This window comes from Ixodes scapularis, unplaced genomic scaffold (assembly GCF_016920785.2).
Source record: "Ixodes scapularis isolate PalLabHiFi unplaced genomic scaffold, ASM1692078v2 PGA_scaffold8__174_contigs__length_109621045, whole genome shotgun sequence".
NCBI lineage: Eukaryota > Metazoa > Arthropoda > Arachnida > Ixodida > Ixodidae > Ixodes > Ixodes scapularis.
In genome coordinates, this window is record NW_024609883.1 from 107,582,641 (window position 1) to 107,606,659 (window position 24,019).

A 24,019-nucleotide genomic window follows, 5' to 3' on the forward strand; every position below is an offset into this window, starting at 1 on the left:
CGCAGTGCCCGCTACAAATTTTTTAGTCAAAATTTCACGTCACGGTTTGTAGGAAATCGCGTACCGCCGCCGATACGCCAGGTCCCACGTGGTTCGTCAAACAACCCGAGTCCAGCCTGGTTCTTTCACGGGAGTGGGATTCCGCTCCCTTTTATTAGTTCATAGAACGCAAAGCTCAAAACTGGTTAGACTATAAGAATGTGGTCGAGCATCAATCCACCTACATTATGTCCCCAAACCCGAAAATTTTAAAAAGTTAATCAAAATATCTTAGCTAATCAGCGAACAAATTAAACAATTTTGCCTCTTTTCGGTGGCCCCCAACCTAGCCCTAGATCTAAAAGACCCAAACAGAGATTCCCCCTTGATAAAACTATAAACCTAAAAAAAAAAGTTATTTTTAGAAATTAATTTTTTTTTTTTTTTTTTTTTTTTTTACTTTGCAGTGCATTTTGGTAACCATAAGGGCATCATTTTGCGGATCGACTTGTTTTACGCTGCGTTTATGTCATGAATGTTTAAATTCTCTTTCTTCTGTACTACTTCCAGGACACACAAGGTGCGAGTCTTCAAAAAGGAAACCAAGGACTTCTATCAAGCTGTTTCGACACAGCTTGTTAATTCAGCTGGGTGCCAATGGCAAGCACAGGTTAGAGGCCGCATGAAGAAATTTCAGACTGTATCATGCACACAACGTGGCAGACAGCAACTGAGCACGCAACGTAACAGGCCAAGTCCTGGATTTTCAGGAACGGACCTTTGATAATCTGAGCTATCTTGGAACTTCCATTGTGCAAGTCACCTACTGGGCCGGCAGCACCTGAACCGGTCCCCTCCAGTACATGGGTCGATCAATCTGCAAAATCGTCTGCAAGATCAGCGGCGCTTCGATCGTCTGCACGGGGATTATGATGCTTGAAGTTATATGATCAGCTGCACTCCACCCGCTCCACCAGCCCCAACATACGCGGTAACTGAGCAAGCAGCGTAACAGCCTACATCCTGTATTTTCAGGTTCATCTTACGCCTGTTTCGTTTGACGTATCTCTGTTTACCGCTGCTGCTGCCATGTAGCCTGTGTCTAGTACCATGAATGACATATGTTTGCCATGTGGCAAATCTCTCGCTGATGAACCCGTCGCAGCCTGCTCCGAACGTTCCTATAATTATCAGTTCTGGTCGTGCAGTGGAATATCCGAAGCTTCAATCAAAAAGAAAGGGGAAAGTACTAGACAAGAATGTTAAACGTGTAAAAAGAGGCAAACAAGAAAGGAAACCAGACTGTCGGAAACAGATTTTGCCGGGATGTTTGCTGCCACCAACCATAAGCTTGAAATTCTCAAAAGCCTAAAGGGAACCACTGATGGCATTGAACAATCTGTGCAGATGATGTCGGAACAATACGGCATCATGTTCCAATTGACAACAACTGACATTGTTTACCTCGCAAAAAAAAAAAAAACAAACAAACAGGATCAATGGTTTCCTACCCCCCCCCCCCCCCCCCAAAAAAAAAACACTAAGAAAAACTTGAGAAATCATTTGAAAGGCCACCTTCTTTAGATTCAAAAATAGAAATCTGGACTTTTCAAGTGATATTTATTTCGACTCCTCACCTATTGAAATAGTGTTTAAACATGGGGGGACGATTTTCACAAAGCACATGACTTGGAGTAAACATGTCCAACCGAAGTTGCTTCTATATAACTCATTATTTGTGTTCGATCTGGACTACCATAATTTAGTCTGGGGTTAGACAACCAAAACTGAACTCCAAGAAAGTATTCTTACTACAGAAAAGATGATAAGAATCGAGTGTGGCATGCCTTGTAATAATCATACTAACCAACTTTCTGAGAGGCTGGGTGTTTTAAAAATATTTCAATACCATGAATTTTAACCTTACACAAAGTACAAAAAGGAATGTTGTGAGACAAATAGCTTTCTATTTTTGGCATCACTTAGATCTCGTAGTACACCTGATATTAGAGAATATTTGTTTATCAATATAAACATATAGTACCGTTGTCGATTGTTTGGTACTTTTTTTTATTGGTTTTTGTTTACAAAGTATTTGCATTATGATACTTTGCGCAAGCTTTTAGCAACTGCCGCATACCTGTGGGGGCTGAGAACCAGTCAAGCTTCTAGCGCAATTTTTTCCTCCGCTCCTGCCATATTTATGCAGTAAATGAAGGCCATTATTATTATTCCAACGCAACTGCACAAAGGCACCATGACAGGCATAGGCAACAGTCCCCATTAGGTGTACCGACGACCACTTCACATCCTTATTAAACCTAGGTACCTGTCACATTAAAAAAACTCTGGGTGGTCAAATTACCCAATCGAATTTCGCATTCTCCCGCACACAACTGCAAGCGTGGTGTCCCAGCTGGTGCACCACACGCACGAGCATGAGCAGACTGCATATGAACACAAATGTGGCAGGGTTGTAGTTGCCCATGCTTGTTCACACGAGCGGATGCACTGCTTGCAATTGTGCATAGATGGGTACGCTAAAGGCTGGTTCGCAAGTTTGCGTTTGACTGTGAGGACCGCTTGCGACGTCTTCCGAACACACCGGCATCCTATATCAGTAGCCCTGAAGCTGGTTTCATCACCGTACCAAATTTGGAAATTTTATAAGCCAAACCGAAGAAGAGCATCTGGTATGCTCTGGCGAAGAACTGAGTATGAACGTCGACCCCCCCGGGGGTCTGTTGAAGTGCAACCGAAAGCTCGGTTGCACGGAGTTCACTCGGCAATGAGCCTTCGTCAGATTGCGGACAAATGACCGGGATTCTAACCCCGAAGTGGGGATCCATGGGTTGGCGCTTTGCCCTGGAGCCAGAGGGAAATTGTCACTGTCGGACAGCGGTAAATTGCAAACACCACATCAGCGGCACCCAGGGAGAGAGAGAGAATGTAAAGGGCAAAAGAAAAGCAGAAAAGGAAAGCACCATTTCCTCTGCCTAAAGTGCGAAGATGGCGCACGCTACCGCCCAATTCTAACTGCGGTAGCTCGCTAGGCGGCGCGAGCAATCGTCCAGATTCGATGGGAGTCAAGAATCGTGCTCTCCACCAGTCCATCGGGAAAAACCCGCTAGAGCAAGAAAAGCAGAAAAAGAGCGCGGCGAATGCCAGTCGGGCCAGCCTAGTAGCACCAGGCAGAGGGACGCCATCCACGCAGATGCTCGAAAAACGAGTGACGCCGGAGTGATCGTTTTATTCGGTAGCAAGTTCAGCCCCCGACCGTCACAGTTCTCTCTCGCTGGCTTGTGGTGGAACCCGCGAAGCAGAGAGCTTCGCCACGAACTCGCCCCCTGGGAAAGGGTGGGTACGCACACCCATCGCCAACCTCGACGGCCGCGATAACTCCTTCCGTCACAGTTGACCCAAGAGACGGAACAAAGCGCCGACTTCACCCGCCCGCACCATCGCCACGGCGTCGCCCACAAAAACACCAAACACAAGCTTCAATCGCCGCAACGGGGATACCATTCACAGCGCGCCAAAGAAGACGCGCCATTCGTTGCTCTGACCACGGAATCTGCAAAAAATATACGAGATCGCGCGAACGAGGCCACTTAACCATATCAAGCGATCAGATTCTATTGCCCAACTAAAACAACGAAACGCAAAAAGAAGAAAAAAAAAGAGCAGACGATCGCGCGCAACTTGAATGCGCAGAAAGCGACCGCCGCGCCATGTCGTCACCTAGCGGCTGCACCAGAAATCACCCCCTCCCCAATAATATAATAAAAACAAAAAAGAAAAGCAAATATTAGAAGAGGAATAAACAACAAAAGACGGTGTTGGCTGCAGAAGGCGCCGCGCAGCAGACGGGCGCGGTGCACGACGGGACACCATCCGGGTAACCACGGCCAAGCGGAGACGAAGCAACGCAAGCTCTGGACCGAGTCCAAGCGCGCCGTAATGCGGGGAGGAGGCCGAGGAATCAAAGGCGGCAGGAGGGAGGGGGAACCACAGAGGCCCACTTTCACTTTTCTTCTTTTACCCGCCGCCCGGGTCGCACCCATTTGTCTTTCCAGGGGAGGGAGGATAGGGACGGCCCGTCTGATGGACGTCTCCCGCTGCTGCTCGACAGGGCAAACTTTCTCGCCGCCAGCGGCACTTCCCACCGAACAAACCTGATAGCTGCTCAACCCACTTTGGTTTTGCTTCTCGGGCGGACGTAAAAGAACGCCGTACGGTGGCACCGGAACGCAACACTGTTCGCAAACAAAACAAAAAAACCGCGTCAACATAAAAGACACTGCGCAGCAACACCATCTGCGCGAAGCCTGTTTACATTCCAGCCCGTGTTTTCTCGGTCCTCTCGCCACACAATCAGACGACGGCAGCCTACGATAACGACGTCGCTTTCTACGATGTATACCAGGAATGCACGCGTCCAGAAAAGGCCCGAACAGCGTCGTTCGACGGCGCGAAGCAAGTTTCCTCGACCGTCGGGGACGGGCTCCCAAGAAAACCTTTTCGAGCTTCGAGGCGTCGCGACAACGTTGTTGACGCGCGACTTCCCCACGGCAAAGGGTAACTCGCGGGGTCCTACGAGCTCTTATGGGCAGAAAGCTCTTGAAAAGAGCGCCTCTGTTCCGAGAAGCGGATTTGTGTGGCGGCGACGGCTCGAGGGAGCCAGCTTTTGTGCGAACGGTGCCGCTCTAGGCCTAAACCATGGACGCGAACTACGGGGAGTAGTAAGCGCACTTTTTCGTTCTTCGTCGCTTCTCGTTCCGCGGATTTCCATAGGAGTGTGTGTAACTCCCACCGCCATTTACCAAATAAACGTGTTAAGCGTATTTCTCGAAGATAGGTGTTCAACCTCCGAGGTCGGTACGAGTGATGCAGATGAGGAGCGAACCGCGAGTTCCAAGTAGTTCCGATTGGTATATTCCTCGCGAAATGGTTCGATCATTTTCTCCAGCGTGCGGTTGACTCTATCTACCGTCCAATCCCGGTAGTTTCTGTGGAGCCTTTAAGGTTTCGAGACTGTTTCCGAAGTCTCCAAACCCCGCAAGACGATCGTTCTACGAGCACTGACTCGCGCGGCTTCATCAGCCAGATCCGTGAAGTGTGTGTGCCCGTGGGCAACTCACTTGGGCACGACGCAGTAGATGCCAGCCTCAGACCATGCTCACTCGCTGAGAGAAGTCGAGATGTTAGCACGGGTGATGGGTTCTGTCACATAGGAGGTGTTCGGAACGAGCGAGAGGTGCACCCGAAACAAAGTCTCCAATTCAGGGCCTTCGGGTGTCGCTGGGGTCCCGTCGATGCGCCAGTCCGTTCCACCCTTTTACTCCTCGAGCAACCGGGCTAACCTCTTTATCCCTGTATTTGCAGAAACTGCGAATACTGTGGTCCACATAGAGACACATTCAAATATTCGTACGAGAGAAATGGCGGCCATTCAGTGTTTGACAACGCGGGGGCCTCTTATCTGTTTGCAAGGGTCAGTGCGGTCCTAATACCTCGATCGCAACGCCGCGCCTTATCGTATTATGTCTCCTTAAATGTTGACTTAACTTTAGTTACCCGAATTAACGGCGCGAGGAAATCGGTGTCATGTCTCTGGACAGATTAGATTGCGCATTATTCTAAGCCATTGGAGTAATAGCCAGCACACAGTTAAAGTTTTGAAGTTGTAACGAAGTGAACCAAGGCTGGTTGGAATGCTAGGGTGCGGTGTCTCCAAGGGTGTCTCGCACTTTTGCCCCTGATTTTACAGTCTTTTACAGTGAAACTTTTCTGCACATAACACCCTGTTCTGTATAAGAATTTGCAAACGGTGTCACTTTTTTCAGAAGGATTTTCTGGAAATACTAGATTGCATGCGTATTCGCTAGATGGGCATAAATAAAATAAATAAGTTCTTTTTCGGAGAAAATGCGGACATGACAGCTATTTTTGCGTATTTATAGGCGGTTCTGACGATTGTCTGTCACCACTGAAGGACCATGGTGAAGGAAACTGGTTGCGGTTGTAGCGGAGTTCCAATATTTTACGGGTGGACGTTTGCTCGAAAACGAAACTAGATAGTAGGTTCATATTTAAATGGAAATAAGTTTATTGACGTTTTTCTTAATTATTACGACAAAAAAATTAAATTTTTTATAGTCTGAAAGTTTGCATAAATATAAGGCAAGAAACACTCAAATAAACCCGAACTTATAATAATTTAACGCTAATAATACTGGCCTGATGGCGCTAGTTGCCGCCTAATTCAGAGAATTTGGTCAAGACATGCGCACAATGCCTTAGTTTCTTCAATTTAGTCTTGTGATTGCGTCTGTTTTGTACATAATAAATTAATAAATACTAAACTCAAACCACGCAAGACTTTCATTTAAACAAGATTACATTAATCGAAAAAACACAAAGTTTCGGTTTTGGAGCTAAGCTTTTTTTTTTTCTTTACTTTACCTTCAGGTAAGCTCGCTCTGCAAATTTTACAAAAAAAAAAAAAAAAAAAAAAAGAACCATATATATATATAGTGAACGAAGAGGGGAGAAGCTAATTATTGAATTTATTGCATTAAAGTTAGGGAAAGGGAAAGAGAGCTGGCGAAAAATTGGGCCAGGAGCGGGGATTGAACCCGCAACCTTCGAAGGTTGCGGGTTCAATCAGCGTTCAATCCCCGCTCCTGGCCCAATTTTTCGCCAGCTCTCCTTCCCTTTCCTTTTCCCTATCTTTAATGCAATAAATTCAATAATTACCTTCTCCTCTCTTCGTTCACAATATTATACGGCTGCACTTGTTAATCTTCACCCATTCCCATTATATATATATATATATATATATATATATATATATATATATATATATATATATATATATATATAAATGCAATGTAGCAGCATAAATTTAGAGGGTAGAAGGAAATTTAAATTAGTTTTAGAGGTGTGCGATCGAATATATAAAATTACGAATAATTCGCGTATAGTGTTTTATATTCGATTTTATTCGCAGCACTCTTCACCGGTGGCCGAGTGGTCTAGCGCACACCAGCTCGGAGCACGTGGAGCGAAAGCTCGCGCTGCAAAGGATCCTGGGCTCAATCCCCACCCCTGCCCGTTTCGATCTGGATGAGCATCGTACCGGCGTGCGGTCGTGTATCACTATACTGCGTGATGCACGTTAAAGACCCCAGGCTAGCGGTTGTACCGCACTGGCTAAATTGCTCATCTACAGCTGGGAGACTCGTCGCTTGTTGAGGCAGACCAAGTTTTAGGCTGTATAAACATACAACCCAATTTTTTTTTTTTTAAGTGCTTCATTCGTCGTTTTTTTTTTTTTTTCGTTTTTTTTTTTTGAATATTTGGAAATTACGATTAATGTCTTGGCAATTCTCCATCTTCCGAAGTCGAGCTTCACTGTTTTACATCAGTGAGTCAGGAGAAATATACGTGTTCGAGCAACTCGATCGGTTGGATAGGCAAAAAAGCATCAAGCGCTATATTCAAATAAATTATTAATTCCTCTTCTTGTCGCACAATGTTTTACATAATTGATGTCATCACTGCCTTTGAAGGTCAAATATTTTTCATGTGACAAAACCGTTCCTTTTCAGGATGATTTAAATACAATGTTTCCAGCCGTAACTTCTTAAAATATCAATGTTAGATTTGTATTAAAGCTAAAAAAGAAAAAAAAACAATTTTTAAACATTAGAATTTGATTCGCAGTCAGATTTTAATATCGGTATTCAAAGTCTGCTGTAATAATTTATATTCGCCACACCTCTATTTCTTTCTTTCTAAGAAAATACGGTAGCATATCTGAGGGCAAAAAGCTGCTTCAAGCCTCTCCTCGATCATTTCTTTATTTGCACACGCAGGTAAATTAGGTGTGCACAGTATAAGTTGTGAGAAGTCACTTCATTTCATTTCATTTATTTAACTGAGGAGAGTGGAGAACAATGCAGAAAGGCCGAAGCCCGTGCCTACAAACACCCAAAACCATCGGATCACCTTCAATATTATTCGATCAATCGCACACTTTTTCTTAAGCGATCATCCGCGGTAAACACGCTAGCACGCTTCGCTACATTGCTGTGTTAATAAAAAAAAAAAAAAAAAGTTTGGTGCGATAGTGATGAGGATTTTGGTTCGGGAAAACAATTGGCGGGCTTCACATCACAGCACGCGTGCGTTGCAGCGAAGCCAGTCTTCGGTTACGCACGCTGCAAAATTTGAATAGAAAGATCAAATAAAAAAAGGAGCACGCAGAATTAAATAGTGTCTTTATGTTGGTGTATTTCCGTGCAGGAGATTAAGCTGGTTGACAGAATATTTTTACGTGAAACGCATTCGTGTTTAATTTAATTATTCTCGGGAATAAGGCGCAATTTATTGACTATCAAACCGTTTTTGAATCGGTTATTTTCTGAATACACAAGTGATATTATTAAGTATATTTCTTTAATTTTTGAATCGTACTAATAGTAAACAGCTTATATGGAAACAAAACATAAATATGGGTAACAACAACAGCGCGGTGCATCAAACCATTACCCATCACACCTATTCGCACAGCTAGGCGTAGCGCAGAAACGAGGAAAAAGAAAGAATTTAAATGATCTCGAAAATAACCCCGCATAAAAAAAAAAGAATAAAAAAATTGCACGGTTGGTAGAGGACGTGAAGAACAGCGTAGCGCAAACACCTGCTTTGCCGTCGCCTGCAGTCGCAGATCGCGCGTCACGTGGTCTCCGTGAACCCCGCCCATAGAGCGGCAGCGTGAGAAAAGCCTCGCGCCGCGCGAAGCGCATCATCTCGCTGGCGCGCTTGCGCGACCTACTCCACTGGCTGACGTGAGCAGCGGCGTCGCGCTGCCGTCCGCGCACCCAAGAGCGCTCGGCGGTTACGATGCGGCCGATGCGGGGCTAGCGAGACCGTTACGAGATGCCGCAGTCCAGGTAACCGGCTTCGCCCGAAACACGCACACGGAATCCCAGCGCCCGATTGCCGCAGCGCGGCCTCCCGAACCCGCTGAGGGAAGGCCGAAAAATAGGGAAGAAGGCGGCCGCGGTTCCCAGCGCCCCTAGGCCTCGCGCCCCCGAGTCAATGAGTGCCGCAGACACGGGGGTGCTGCGACGGGCCGCGCCGAGTCCCTAATTGCGCGTGGGGTCTCCAGCATGCTCGAGCCGTCCTCGTCCGAGGAGGAAGGCGGCAGCGACAACGAGACGGTCGAAGATGAGAGCTCGGAGGCGACGATCCTGTCGTCGTCCGTGGCGGCGGCTGCGGCGGCCAGCGGCAGCGGCGGCGGCAGCAGCCTGGAGCTTCCCCGCAGCGTGAGCGTGACGCGGAGCTTGTCCCCCTCGGTGGCGGGCGAGACGCTAAGCGTGGCCAGCGGCGTGTCCCAGTCGCGCTCAAACAGCCTGGCCAGGCCGTCGAGTCCGAGCCCGTCGCTGGTGAGCGAGAAGGACGACGCGGACCGGGCCGAACGCGAGGAAGAGGAGCGCAAGAAGAGGCTCCAGCTGTACGTGTTCGTGCTGCGCACCATCGCGTACCCGTTCAACGCAAAGCAGCCGACAGACATGACGCGTCGCCAGACCAAGATCACAAAGCAGCAGCTGGACACCATTCAGGCGAGGTTCCAGGTGAGCCGGCACCCTCCTGTGCGCCCTACCCGCACCTAAAACTAACCTTACCCCCTCCGTTCTGGCCTCCAGCCCTACCCAAGAAGGACGTGAAGGCAGCCTTCATATATGCAACTGGCGGATCTGCCTATGGTTGGCGTCGGAATTGTGTAGGGGACAGAGGACAAGAGGGGGATTTCCCTTTCCCCAGATTGTTTACTGTAGTTGGTAACAGGTGCAGAATTCAGTGGATGCTCCACTCGACTTCAGTGCGAGCTTTCTGCCTTTGATAATACTCGTCGCCTGCATAGCCAAGAACCTGCGGGCAAGTCAACGAGCGCATATACTGCGTTTGGCCAAACGCTCACTGTGACGTCTTGAGTAGGATAAATTCAACTTTTATTAATGGAGATAAGAGGAATGTCAGACTGTCAACTTTAACATTGTTAGTTGAAGGATGCAATGATTCCAAGCTTCCGCCATGGTTTTTACACACACTCCTTCGAAATTGTCGCTGGCAACCGATAATCGTCTTCGGGACGTCACAGATGAACCTAAAAAGCTGGGGAGCCCCCAAAACATTTCGTCGCCTATAGAAAAGTCTGAAATATTGGGGGGCAACCCTCCTGCTCCGAAGTACAACATGCCAACGTGCAGTTGTGAGCGTTGTTTGGTAACCTGACATGGGAATTGCCTGACAGCGCTATAACACTTAGAGACGTCAGTATTGTGCCTTATGGCCCATGCCAAACGGCAAAAGAGAAACACGAGAAAAAATGCTGAGCTTTTTATTGTTCTACTAGTAATTGTGATTGCATGTGCAGCTCACTTCCCTCGTCATTTTTTGCGTAATTAGTATGGGTTAGACCAGACCGAAAGGCTTTGCATCTCAGCCTTCCAAGTTATAGACATGATGGACGCTGTAATGTTGACTAGTGCCAAGAATGAAAGTTATAAATGCTTTTGATTTCAAAATGTTCTTCAGAAACACAATAGCACCCTTGATATACTAGATTACATATGTAGAGCAGGTTATCTTTCCTGCATCTTCTAACAGCACAGGGTAGTTAATTAATTTGAGAAGCTTTATTGCTCTATTAAATAACAGAGAAAGGAGTATGTCACTTCACAGATTTGAATCAAACATGTGGACCCTTTTAATTGCTGCATACAAAGAAGCATCTTTGCCATTATTGAATAATATATGTGCAGCATTATGCGTCTGCATTCCACATTTTGAGAATCAGTGACATACACACATTCAATGAGCTGAAGACTTCACCAGAAAGGAAATTGTTTTCCTTCCTGGTGAAGTCTTGGGGTCATACAACAAAGCCAATTGATTTACTAAATGGCCAATTACAGTAATGCATGATGAGAACAGTGGTGGATTTAGAGGGGGGAGGGGGGAGGGGCGGGCATGTTTTCTCAAACATCTCATATGCTAACCCCCTACCCCCTGTATGGAAACACCTGCATCTGCCCCTGGACCAGAATAAATAAAGGTAAAAGACAGTGCTGTGTCTGTATGTGTCTTCCACTGGTTCTGGTCTACAGTAGTGTGATTGGCTGTTCAGTAATTGTTGGGTACAGCTAGGCAACAGAATCAATAGAACATGTAGTTTTCAAATAATGGACTTGGAGATCTTTGAATTCTTTAAAACATAATTTATATTGCGTAGGGATCTCAAAGTTTGGTGTCCCCATATATTGATATCTAAATCTTACATAATATCTATGCTAAGGATACAAATGAAACTACAATGCATTCTTTGTGACATATCGAGCCAAAAACAAGCTCAGAAAGAATGGTACAAAACCAGAAAAAACACATGCACACACAGAGGACATAGCAACTATGTCCCATCCTTTTTGCACTTCTTTTTTTTTTCTTTACGTCAATCAACCAAGTAGTTCAGCAATCCCCTATTTTATATAGTATATTTCTTCATGACAAGTTGGTTCCCATTGAAGCTTAGAGAATAGGAGCGGCATCCCTAGATGGCTTTTGAGATAAAATAAATGAAATGAAATGATTGTGTTACAAATTGCTTACCCAAGGATAAGAAAAAAAAAATCCTATTGCTTGTAGATAACAAATAAAATAATTTATTTATATGTTCTCAGCATGCAAAATATTTATGTTTTTAAGAAAAGTCAAAGCATGTTTTCTGAAAGATTAGATTATAAATTCAAGCTCGTGTTGAAAATATGGCCAAATTCTGTTGATTGCCGACATTGTCATGATAAGCGCCCACCTGCTACTTTCGAAACGTTTGAAAATAAAGCAAAGGGCTTACCAAGTGTCCGTGCCCAGTCTTTCGAGCCCATCCAGCTAACCAAGATCCTTGTTAGCTGCTTCTCCAAGCGCCCTGGTGCAAAGCGGTGAAGCCCACCCTATCACACACCCCATCTGCCTTTTTGCTTTTAAACCTAACAAGCGCCGATCCTTTAGTTTTTAGAGATTAACCCCAAACCTTGCATATTCACTGGCTAAGTATTTTATGACATCTTTTCAGACCTTTCTAAGTTCAAAAATAAGTATCTTTAGACCTGGAGATAGAGGGTAGGCAGCACTTTTCGAGATAGCTGTGCTTAGTCACTTTCTTAGCAAAACATCCGCCGGTATTTTGCAGCTTTCTAAGGCATCTTCATTCTGAGGTTCCAAACCTAGCTTTTGCTACTTTCCTGCCATGTTTCAGATAAAATATTAGCCAAATATACTTCATATATATTACATCTCAAGAGGCACACTGATCTCGACTGTTTTTTTCTTATTTCTTTCAAAACATTATTTCTTGGTTTGTGAGAAAAAAAAAAAAAATCTTGATAATATAAAACTGAAACCTGAAATTAGCAGTACCTCAATATAGTAGTTTCCGGAACATTAGTTTTAAAAATAGCTCCCGATTTAACGAGTAAATGGAGGGCCTTAAGCATACCCATCAGTGCAAGAGCATTTTAGCAGTAAAATGGAACACACACTGGTGAAAAAACAACAACAACAGGAGTTTCTAATTACAAATACAAAATTTAGCCAGTATCTAAACACATTGATTACACAACGAGTTCTCAAGCACCGAAAGCTACATTTCTGCCACGAAAATCTAAACATCTCGTGAAATCACGGCCCCCTCCACCTTTGGTGTCAGAATGTGTCTGGTTGGGTGAGGTGGTGACTCTTCGTCTGTTCGTCTTTGTCAGAAAGAGGCCATACATTTCAGTAGTAAGGCCCGTTCACACACTTGTGTTTCCTTAGGACCATATTCTTGTAACTTTTTACGATGAGAGAATGCACTGGCACACTGGTACCATCTATGAGGTGGCCCTGAAACTGCATCTCACTAGAGCGAAGGTTTTACGATATTTGCGAGATCAAATTCGTAGTTGTTTATAACATTGTCAACAGTTTTTCAAGCCAAAAAAGAAAGAATGATGCGTGAAAAAAGAAATTTATGGAAACGTTTTTTGTTCCCCGGCTACCGGATAAAGGTGGCAGTGTGTTCTCTGATATTAAGAGATCTTAAGGGGTTCTAAAGGGCAACTCTGGTCAGCTGTGGAAATTTCGAGATAGTGGGTGATATAAACGTTACATGTATTTAAAAACAACCCTAGACCGTTAGTCTCATGAAAACCAAAACATTTTTCGGGCAGTCTTGTTATTTACCGTAATCGCAAACCGATACTGAAACTTTGGCAAAGCCAGGCAACATTGTTCCCCGGACGTCAGTTGCTTATGTACCAAGGTAGGATACAAGGGATCATGTGATCTACCTGCAGTAACCCAGAAGACGCGGATGCTCGCAAAAGGGCGAGCATCCGCGGCAGCTAAGCAGGCAACGCGAGCGGTGACGAAGCAGACTGTGTAGGCGGCAACCCAGGTGGCTAGTTACTTGACGAGACTACTTGCACCGTGCAACATCCCTTACAACTTCCTCCCTCTTCTGGTTTCTCTTTTTTTCGAGGAAGAGCTTACCGTCTGGTAAGCTCTCCCTGGAAAAGAAAATAGAAAGAAAAAAAGCTGTGTATGCAACCAACTTTGTATGCAACAGACGTCAGTCAGCCACAACGGAAGTACAATGGTGGCTGCTCTTCACGTCGCCTGTTAAACCAGCGGATTTTGGTGACTTCAGGCATCACAGTCTTTGTTGGCCGGTTAAATGTACTTTTAGGAGATATTACATTCTAATATTTGACATGCAGCCTCTCTAAATAGATTACAAAGAGAACTATTGTTTTCTCACAAGCGAGAATGTAGCAGAGTTTCCAATTAAGGAACATGGTCATAAGCAGTTACAAGTGTGTGAACCGGCCTTTGCTTTCACCATACATATTTTACAAAAACGGCATTTGTGAAGCACTTTGGCAAAGGTGACAGCCATGCCTTTCGTGATGTTTACTATAAAACATGGTTTATTTATGTAGCTGAACATGACTTACTTGCTGGTCGTTCCGGCATTGCTCTTTTTCACACTACTGTGGCACAACAGTGTACCAGCCCTGGCCAGCAGCCATACAAAGGCATTGAAGGCAGGGTGCACTGGCTGTTGGAGATGGTACACACAACTCCTTTGACATGGTGCAGTTGGTAAACGGAGAGACAATAAGCCAACAGAAGAGGAAGGAGACTTAAACTGCATTTGAATGTTAGAACAGAGGTCACATCAAGGTCACATGTGCGACTAAATGCGAGGGGCTGGTGGTCATGCAAAGGATGGTTCACAGTAAGAGGATGAGGAGAGTGAATTCTTCTCTTGAAGTAGAGCCAAGAGGCAGTAGCTACGTACAACGGTTTGATTTTGTGACCCTACTATGCAAATTCTGATGCCAGGTGCGTGGTCCCACCACTTGGTGCCCTCATGCAACCGGCAGACACTAATATTTGCAACTGACATTTTGCTTCTAATTAAACGAGGTAGTTTTTAGAGAATCCTCCAGACAGTTTCTAGAGAATCCGAGAGGTTCTTGTGTTTTGCGGTTTGAGCAATCAAAGACTACGATGGAGTACCTCAATGTTCTGTCTTTTTAGTGCCAGTTTATATCCTCTTCAAATAGCATGCTATTTCTATATGTCTTACCTTTCAGTTTTTCTTTGGCTTATTTCAGCAATTACAGAAGACTCCACAGGACAACATTACATGTCCCCAGCCTTCGCTTGAGAGCTCATTCATTAGTTCTTAATCCACCACCACTGCATATATTTATGGTGAAGTATTGAAAAATAATTTCATTGTGTCGTGTGAGAAGCCCTAGAAAATGATTGAAATTCATGGTTCATATCTGGAAACTCTTTTAAAGTTATGAATGTGGTATTTCTAACATTTCTGGTGAATCCACCATGAATACTGAATTCAGTACTTAGTGATGGCTACTAAAGATAAGGACATAGAACCATCTGCGCACATTTTTTTTTCCGAAAAAACCACATCGATCAAAGTGGCGATGCGGGAAAGTTTAATTCTTGCAAATTGATAATACATATAGCGTGCAATAAACTAGGATAAAGATACAGTAGGCTCACGATAATTCATAGTAGTATATTTCATACTTCTGGCTAATTCAAACAAATTTCAAAATTTTGGTCGTCCCACTATGTTTTTAATGTATTCACAAGCCGCTTCATTCGAATACGTTTTCGTGCTATTCATACTTTTTGCTCTCGCTGCCCCGTTGAGTGCGCTTCTCTCCGAGCACCGGTGCACTGCAGAGAGGCAACACCCGCGAAGCTTGCTTCCGCGAGTGTTCCCTCTCCGTAGTGCATTGGTGCTCGGTGAGAACCACACTCAAGGGGGTTAAAGGGGTACTCCACCGATTTTTTGAGCTACCTCAACTAACTATATTCTCTGACTCCCCGTCCTTTAGCCTTTCCGGTATGCTATTTAGCATCGCAAAATTCATAATAGGTATTGTGAAATCGGCAAATGAAAATGGTGCAAAAACCAATATTCAAATATTCGCGCACTTTTCAGTGCCGTGACGTCAGTGGCAGGCAGGCTTGCCAGTCGAGCAAGTAGTCTAAAAATAGAATATGCCAATCATTTGTTCCGTGCTGGAGCGCGGATAGGGGAGCGAGCTTCCAAAGCACTCATTTGACACCAAGAAACTGCTTCAAATCCGTTGGGAACAAATTCTACAGTCCAAAGAGTGAACCCCTGCCTTCCACTGACATCACTTTGTTGTTGTCGCCAGTAGAGACTTTCAGTTTGAAAAACATGGTGAAGACCAAAACTGTAAATTCAATAACTTCGCGAAAGAACAATATTTTGACCTAATATTTGGGATACTATTTTAGCAATGTTTCTTGGTTAGTTTAGCAAAATTTCAAGCAAATCGGAGACAATGAAAAAACCGGTGGAGTACCCCTTTAAACAGGGCACCATGAACTATGAAAACGGGCACCACATGAACTTTACATACCAACTTGCGCGGACGCTATGACATGCCGGCATGACCTTTGTTCACGTCACAGCGGCCGCACAATTTGCTATGAAAATGCTGCGCGGTGCTGGTTTTCATCACTCACGTATCCCCCGCTAATAGTTCACTTTAGACAACTTCTTTGCCTGATGAACAAACTTAATTTTGTTTTGAGTTGTCATTGACTGTCTAAACAGAACATGATAAACAACATTTTTGAGGGAGAAATAATATTATGTCACATAATTCACAAATGTTTCATGTGTGGCATACCTGCTCATGATCAGTAGGTCTATGTAGAGGATATCATCAAATATCAGCAGTGTATGTGTACCTATTCATATGGCAAATCATAATTTTATCATTCACCATATTTAGATGAATTTCTGACTATTCAAACTTCCGCTAATTCAAACAAAATTCGTGACTTCCTGGAGTTTGAATTAATGATTCTACCATTAAAAGTAGACGGGACGGGCGCTGAACTTAAATGCTTAGTTGAAGTTCAGCACTTGCCCTGTCTACAGCCTATATTTATTCTTGTTTATTGCGTGCTGTATCACCAATCTGTAAGAACCATGTGGAACCGTTTTCATGTCACAACTAACACTTCAGTGAATGAGCTTGATGGGAAAGTGTATGTTCATGCTCCACGGCGAGTGGCTTATTCTCCATTCATCCTCCTGAGGGAAGAATACAAGTGATTATGATAAAGGGCTTTTGCATGCATCAGCAGTGACACATTGACAAATGGCAAAAAATTACACAAGCTTGATCATGCTGATAGAAACCAGGGAACACAAAATATGTGCTGCACAAATCACACTCCGGTTTGTGCCAGTTGTTTCATTGTGCACCATCGACGTTAGCCAGAAAGAGACCAAGTGAACAAGCGTGCCACACAGGCACAGACTCTTGCACGACGTCAGCGAGGCGAGTGGTCACATAGCGTGACTTCACGTTTTGCCGGGAGTGCATAGCTCCCATTGTAACTGTGCTACGCAGCTCGGTGATATCCTGCTGCCATCACATCGACCGAGGTTCAAGCCCTGCTGGCGCTTGAGTTAAACTTAAACTCTACATTAACGTTGTGCAACGTTCACAGCATGTCGCTCGTTCGTGTCCATCGTTTCTGCTGCTCGTTTCTGATCCTCGTGCATGATGCTTGTTGATGACGATTTTCTCTTAGAAAACTACTCCGAAAGCAGCTTCTGCATTAAGAGCTGCGAGGTGCGTCAGTGTGTCATTGCTCTTGGCGCAGGCGTTCCTGAAGGGGGAGACGCAGATAGCGGCGGATGAGGCCTTCCAGAAAGCAGTACAGAGCTACCAGGAGGTGTTTCTCCGGAGCGACCGCGTGCAGCGGATGGTGGCCAGCGGGGCGTGCTCGGGCCACGACTTCCGCGAGGTGTTCCGCAACAACGTGGACAAGCGGGTCCGCAGCCTGCCGGAGATCGACGGCCTCAGCAAGGAGACGGTGCTTAGTTCCTGGATGACCAAGTTCGACGCCATCTTCCGCGGCGACGAGGACACGCGACGCTCGAGTCAGCACCCGGGGGGCGGTCGCAACGCCCACGGGGCGCTCCTGCCCCACTCGGAGCTGCTGCTCAGCAAGGAGCAGCTCTACGACATGTTCCAGGGGGTGCTCGGGGTCAAGAAGTTCGAGCACCAGCTGCTCTACAACGCCCTACAGGTGCGCCCGGACATTCTCTCGTTCAGTCGAGGCATCCCGTGTCGCACCATTCTTTGGGCCAAGGTTGGGTTTTCGTCTGGGAATTTAGGGCATCGAAAAGACCCAAGCAGCAAAGGTAGAGCCTGACTTGACCGTCTTTGGCCGGAGCCGGAGTATCTTGGCCCTAATTTGCCAAACGAGTGCCAGGCTTCTTTGCTGGTGGTTTGGCTGTCACCTCCAAACAAAAAGTGTCAGAAAATAAGGCTTCACTTTTGGTTGTTTGTTTTTCATGTGGCAACTTTGGGCCTAATTTGCCGAACTAGTGCTGGATTTAGGCTTTACTCTTGGTTCTTTGGTTCGTACGGGGCATCCTTGGCTCAAGTTTGTTTGGCAGATGTGGCGAGCCAAAGAAAAGTCATAGAAGCGCCAAAGAAAAGTGCTCCGGGCATTAAATAACGCTTTGGAGCTAAACCATAGTAGGTCCGAATAAGGCCCCTAGGATTGCCAAGCTCGTACCAAGTCAGGCGTTTCTTTGGCATTCTACCTGCAGACCCACACACGCTCTGATCTGCTGAATCTGCTTTTGGGTGTTTATGTCAACGAAGCTTTCACATTTCTGCTTTATGTTTTGCCATCTGTGAGTGGCAGTGTTGACGAGATGGGTTCTACCGTTTTCCTTCCTGTGCATAAAACAAACAAAAATAAAACGGGAGTTTTTAGGATGAACCTTTTTTTCTAAGATCTACGGTATGAAATTTGAGTATGAAAAATTTACTACCCAAAGACCACCTTGTGAAAATTTTAATTGCTCTCAGTTTATTTGTTTATTTCTTTTAATTTCTTTTACACCCAAATGATGCTCCAAAGCAGCCTGTTGATCTCAACACATTTAATCATCGTGCCATAAGACCTTAGGAACTGGTGGAGGTGCTGGGTAAGCAAAGTTCCTAGCAGCACTTTACATGATCAAGCCAATTTTGGAGTTCATAAAAAAAAAAAAGCAGTCCAAAAAGTGCATCTTTGTCAGCAGTAGTGGGTAAGTTACTTTGAGGAAGTAATTCTCTACAGTTGCAGTTACTGTCAGATAAAAGTAGTGAAGTTACAGTTCCACAACAAAAAAGTAATTTTTTGTTAGTTTTAAAAAGAAACAGTGTTATGTTTAAGTTACTTTAAAGCGCAGCTCTTAAGTGCCCGTTTCCGGCTTGAGCAGTGTCGGCGTTGCCGTTGCCGTCGGCGTGTAACCGCTCGGTGCATTATGAGTAAATTTCCCCGCTAAATCTGGCGGAAAAAGGTTCCCTGCTAAATCTAGCAGAAAATTTTCCCGCTAAATTTAGCGTAAATATTTTCACGCCATATTTCCAAAATTTCACGCTAAATCTAGCGGAAAAATTTCCCCGCTAAATTTGTCGGAAAAATTTCCCCGTTAGATTTGGTGGAAAAATTTCCCCGCTAAATTTAGCGGGAAAATATCACCATTAGATTTAGTGGAAAAGAAATTTCCCTGCTAAATTTAGCGGGGAAATTTTTCCGCTAGATTTAGCGGGTAAATTTTTCCCTAAATAGGAGGCGAGCAGGAGAGAAAAAGGAGCATAGCATCCTCTCCGTACAGTCCCCTCCTCCTTCTCAAGAGCTGTGCTCTAATTTGGCGTTACAGGGAGTTGTAAACGGCTTTCATTTTTTTTTCATAAGACTAAAAAAAAAAAAAGTATGAAATGAATTTTTTTCTAATTTAATTAAAGAAAGTGCAAGTAAAGTTGGCAAAAGTTTGCACAAGGTGAAAATGACACCCAACATGTCAGAACACGTATCTTTCGAAAAGGGAGAAAAATGGCCAGATTGTAACCGTTCAACGATATATTGTTGCTTAAGAAACTAGAAAGTAACAGCAAAAGTAATGTCATTACTTCCATTGTTACCTTTGAAAAAAATAATAAAGTTACAAGTTGCATTTAGAAAGGATGGAAAGGAGTTAAAAGTTAGCGAAAAAGTGACAAAGTTACAGTAACACGTTACCTGTGCCATATTACCGCGTGCCAAGACTGTTTATGAGAGTATTTCGGTGTTAGGATTGAAGAAAGAATCAACATGTAAAACAGGGACAACAGATCTTTCAACTGTTAATTGAAAGAGGTGGTTGTGTTGTCCGTGTTCTACATGTTTATTCTTTCTTCGAACCTGAACCGCACCAGCACACTCTCCATTTGTCGATACCTCAGTGTTCTATGCTGAAAATCCTCTGCGTGTAGAACGCATTGGGAGCAAACGTTCGCTGGAAGACCTGCCTGCTGGAAGCAGTGTTACGTAAGGCTGGCGCCACTTCACGCACGTTGCCTCTGTTTGCATTTCAGTTGGATTCAGCGGACGAACAGGCGGCCGCAATCCGCAGGGAGCTCGACGGGAGAGTGCAAAAGGTCAACGAGATGGAAAAGGTGTGTTTCCTCTCGGGTGTGTTTTCACTCGTGCCTCTGAAGGTTGCCCCTGCTCTAAATCTGCTCTGTCTCAGGTTGGGCTCGAAGGAGGCTGACCGCTTGTAACTCTTATAAAGGCTGTTTCACGTTCGTATCCAAGCGCCGAGACGATGTAGCCAGCACTGCATCGGCGCTACTGTCAGAACTTGGGGCTGGTTCACACACATGCGTTTGATTTTGACCGAGTTCACAAAATTTTTTACTATGACAAAACACACTGGCACGCTGGCGCCATCTACAAGGTGGCAACGAAACTTCAATTTACTAGAGCGAAGGCTGTGCATTATTTGCAAGACCAAATGTGCCTACTATCTATAAGAAATGATAGTTTATGACATTGTCAAGAATTCTTCGAGCCAGTAAAAAAGAATGATGAGCAGAAAAAGTTGGAAATATACTAAATTGCCTTCGCCGTGTACCCTATAGCTGTCGCCATTGTTTTCTCTCGTAAGAGATTCAAGACGTCATAAGGCACTTGGTCGCAAGTGGTTGCAAGTGTGTGAATTATCCTTTAGTATGCAGCACTGAGTTAGTGCACTGCATTGCGGGGGTAAGCAGGAATAGGCAGCGTTTTGTCTATGGCACTGGGTTAGTGCTGCGGTGCATGTGTGGGCAGGTCTTTATTTGTGTAACTTGTAGGTAAGACAGGCCATCCTCTTGCATCTCGAGGAAAGTAGTTTGCACTCTCGTTTTGGAATGGTCCAACGTTGAATGATCCGTACACCTCGAGAGGCCGAAAACGTACAAGGCGGGTAGAGTTCCATGTTTTTTGTCAATGCTGATAAACCACGAAAATTAACCCTCAAACCATTTTTTTATCAAGATCGGGGAAAACCGTAAAATCCCAAATTGGGGGAGCTCCCTTTGAAAGGAAAAAGCCAAACTTCTTAGAGGGAAAACCTCTTTTTGCAGTTTTATTTTCTGTTAAACCAGAACAGACCATGTCATAAGGCTTTTTTTCTTTTTCTTTGTAACCTCACATCTGATCTAGTTTTGTTCTTTTATCAGCACGGAGACGTTTTTTAAGTGTTTGGGTCACGCGTATGTTCCCTGGAAGTCGGGGAATTTCATGCCCGTGTCCCATTTTCCTTTGGCATAAGCCCCGATAAACCCCTATTTTTTGTCTTGTAACAAAAATTGGTACCGAGAAAGACCGAATCTGTGGGAAAATATAAACCTCTAAAAACACGCCCGAATTTAAAGAAAACATAACCCCAAAAATGATACCGTAGAGACAGGCCACCCCCACCAGCGTCCACTGCATTGAAGCGCTGTTGCATGCTGTGTGTTTCAGAACCGCAAGTTGATGCCCAAGTTTGTGCTGAAGGAGATGGAGAGCCTGCATGTGGAGGAGCTTCGTTCCTCCATCAACCAGCTGATGGTGAATCTGGAGAGCCTGCCGGTGTCCAAGGGCAGTGCAGAGAGCAAGTACGGCCTGCAGAAGCTCAAGCGATACAACCACAGGTGGGGGCCTGCATCTCACCACTAGACTCATTCGCCCCCAGAACCATAGTAAAACAAAAAAAGTATGGCTCCTCGCGGAACATAACTAATTTCTCCCCTGATATGTCGAAGTAAGATATATGTATGCGCATCTTACATTCACTTTATGTTATTTTATAGCCATGTGCAAATAGTGGACGTTGAGTTTGAAGCTAATTCAAAGCAAATAATGGTTTTGGCCGAATATTTTAATATTGAATATCGAATAGTTTTTCTAAGCCTTTTACTTCTGCCTCAAAAACCTATCTGAACTTGTGAAGGTTGTTGCCAAGCTTCCGCTTGTTTAACTGGAAAAGCACCTCAAAGTATGTGAACACCAGAAAGAAGGGACAGGACCGAGTGCTACTGACAACTGAATGTTTATTGATAACGCACTAACACACTTACTATTTGTACGTGTAATCAGGCTCCTCTCACAAATGCCTGATTACGTGTATAAATAGTGAGTGTGTTTTCAATAAACGCTCAGTTGTAAGTAGCGCTTGGTTGTGTCCCTTCTTTGTCGTGTCCACATATTTTTTAGGCGCTTTTACAGTTAAGCATGTACCGACTAGCCAACTTAGCCAGTTTACTTCCCCCTGTTCATTATTAAAACAAGTTAATTCTAATCTAACTAGATATATCTATTGACTGTGACCTCCAAAAGTTCAATGCTTTCATTCAAATGGCAAGTAAATGATGCATTTAACATAAAATTAAACCTTTAGAGATGCCCAGGTATACCTAATCAATGGCAATTATAAATATTCTTGCTATATGTAAATATCTTTTCTTCAATCACGTAGGTATAAGACAGGTTGTCGGCGTCTCTGCTTAGCATATGCTCATGCATGCCAGTTTAATTTTAGAAATTTTATTGCAATGTGGTAGATATCATCATTCATAAAGATTTTCTTTCTTTTTAACTATATTAGGGCACACTCACTTCGAAAATGAGCTTTCCTCCCAAGCACGCGGCTGAGATATTTGTGTTTTTTGTAGTGTTGATCGTGTTGGGTTAACGCTGTCGAGTGCGCTTTTTACCACGCGCCGGTGCGCTGCGGAGAAGCCACACCCGCATAATTGAGCTCCGCAGGTGTTTTTCCGCAGTGTGTCGGTGCTCGGTAAGAAGTGCGCTCGATGGGAATAACCTGCTGCAATTAACACTTTGAGAAATACCGGTTCATCTTGAAGCGAATATCGAACAGCGTATTATTCGAAACTACTATTAGAAAATTCGAATATTTGCACAACAGTATTATTTTATTAATACATACACGTTTCAAACCCCAAAGGCATAGTGTCTTCCTGCACCAACCAAATTGTGTGACATGAATAATGCGCAAAACTTCCTTTTTGCTTGATGCGACGAGTATAGAGAGCCTAGATTTAGGAGAAGGGTCAACTCAAATCTTAGAGAGCATTTGTGATTTAATTGCGGGCAGCTCCTGCACTGAATGATTGCTCGTGCGCATGCATGCATTGCTAAGTGGCAAGGAGGATAGTGGGCTGAGAGGCTGAGCAAAAGCTTGGAGACGTGCGACACTTCAGCCACTTCCTCGCAGCTCGTGTTGAAACGCTGCCTGTGAACCTCTTTATCCAGATCGAGCCGTTGGAACCACTCTCAAATCTAGACACGCTACTTACAGCAGACCTGTGTTCGCTCTGCTGGCTCATGTAATGAAGCTTTTGTATTCAAATGCGTCTAATTGATCTAAAACACCATATTTTAAATGTGTTTTAATGCTTGTTTAGTGGCAACTGTATAACCCCCATGCTTGCCTAGTGTTAAGCTTTTTTTGGGGAAAAATACCTCTTGCTTCAAGAATGAAGTTAAAGTACAATGAAACTGCAGGACTGACCAGAAACAGTGCCTTTTGGAGCCTGTTGTCACATCATTTCGGCATGGCGTGGCAACCTTAGAGAGGTCCTCAAGCTTATGTTTAAGTCCGAAGGCTTGTGGTAAATTATTGTTTTGCCAGAACAATCGGAGGCTAAAATATGCTGTCACAGATGTCAGTCGGCGTTACAAACAAGGGCTAATTTGTTTAGAAATCCTACTGTAATCATTGACTCATGGGTTCTGAAGATGCAGACTCTCATTGTACCCATAGTTTTTCTGTAGATGAGTGAAGAACCAATATTGGTGAAAGACTCGGATACAATAAATCATTTTAAGCTCACTGGAGGTTGCCATCTAGTACAATGGCATCATTATCGTTGATTGTTCAAGGCCTTTTTTTTTCCTCTACTTTGGTCAGAGAAGTTTAGCAAAACAGGGAAACGCTAGCGAAAAATCTGGGAAACATTGTCGCGGCAGACTAAAAAACATGTTTTAGCGGCCATTTAAAATTAACCTTCTCTCGTTTTTCTCGCATGTG

The 24,019-nt window shown here is 44.4% G+C and overlaps 2 protein-coding genes across 14 annotated transcripts in view; one reads left to right on the forward strand and one right to left on the reverse strand.

Annotated features, from left to right (window-relative positions):
• Positions 1-5,444, reverse strand: part of LOC8034700 (inactive histone-lysine N-methyltransferase 2E) — a 38,116-nt gene extending 32,672 nt beyond the window's left edge. For all 4 annotated transcript variants that reach the window (XM_040499693.2, XM_029977356.3, XM_029977355.4 and 1 more), the window contains exon 1: positions 5,121-5,444. The gene's annotated coding sequence lies outside the window, so the exon portion shown is untranslated. The remainder of the gene's footprint in view (positions 1-5,120) is intronic.
• A 3,346-nt stretch (positions 5,445-8,790) lies between these two features.
• Positions 8,791-24,019, forward strand: part of LOC8034687 (calcium-dependent secretion activator) — an 89,659-nt gene continuing 74,430 nt past the window's right edge. For 9 of the 10 annotated variants that reach the window (XM_029977364.4, XM_040207000.3, XM_029977366.4 and 6 more), the window contains exons 1-4: positions 8,817-9,623; positions 17,281-17,709; positions 20,037-20,117; positions 21,451-21,620. In XM_029977364.4, the coding sequence (XP_029833224.1) occupies positions 9,159-9,623; positions 17,281-17,709; positions 20,037-20,117; positions 21,451-21,620 (1,145 nt within the window). In that variant the 5' untranslated portion in view covers positions 8,817-9,158. Of the gene's footprint in view, positions 9,624-17,280; positions 17,710-20,036; positions 20,118-21,450; positions 21,621-24,019 lie in introns of all 10 variants that reach the window. The other variant, XM_029977362.4, reaches the window with a different exon arrangement.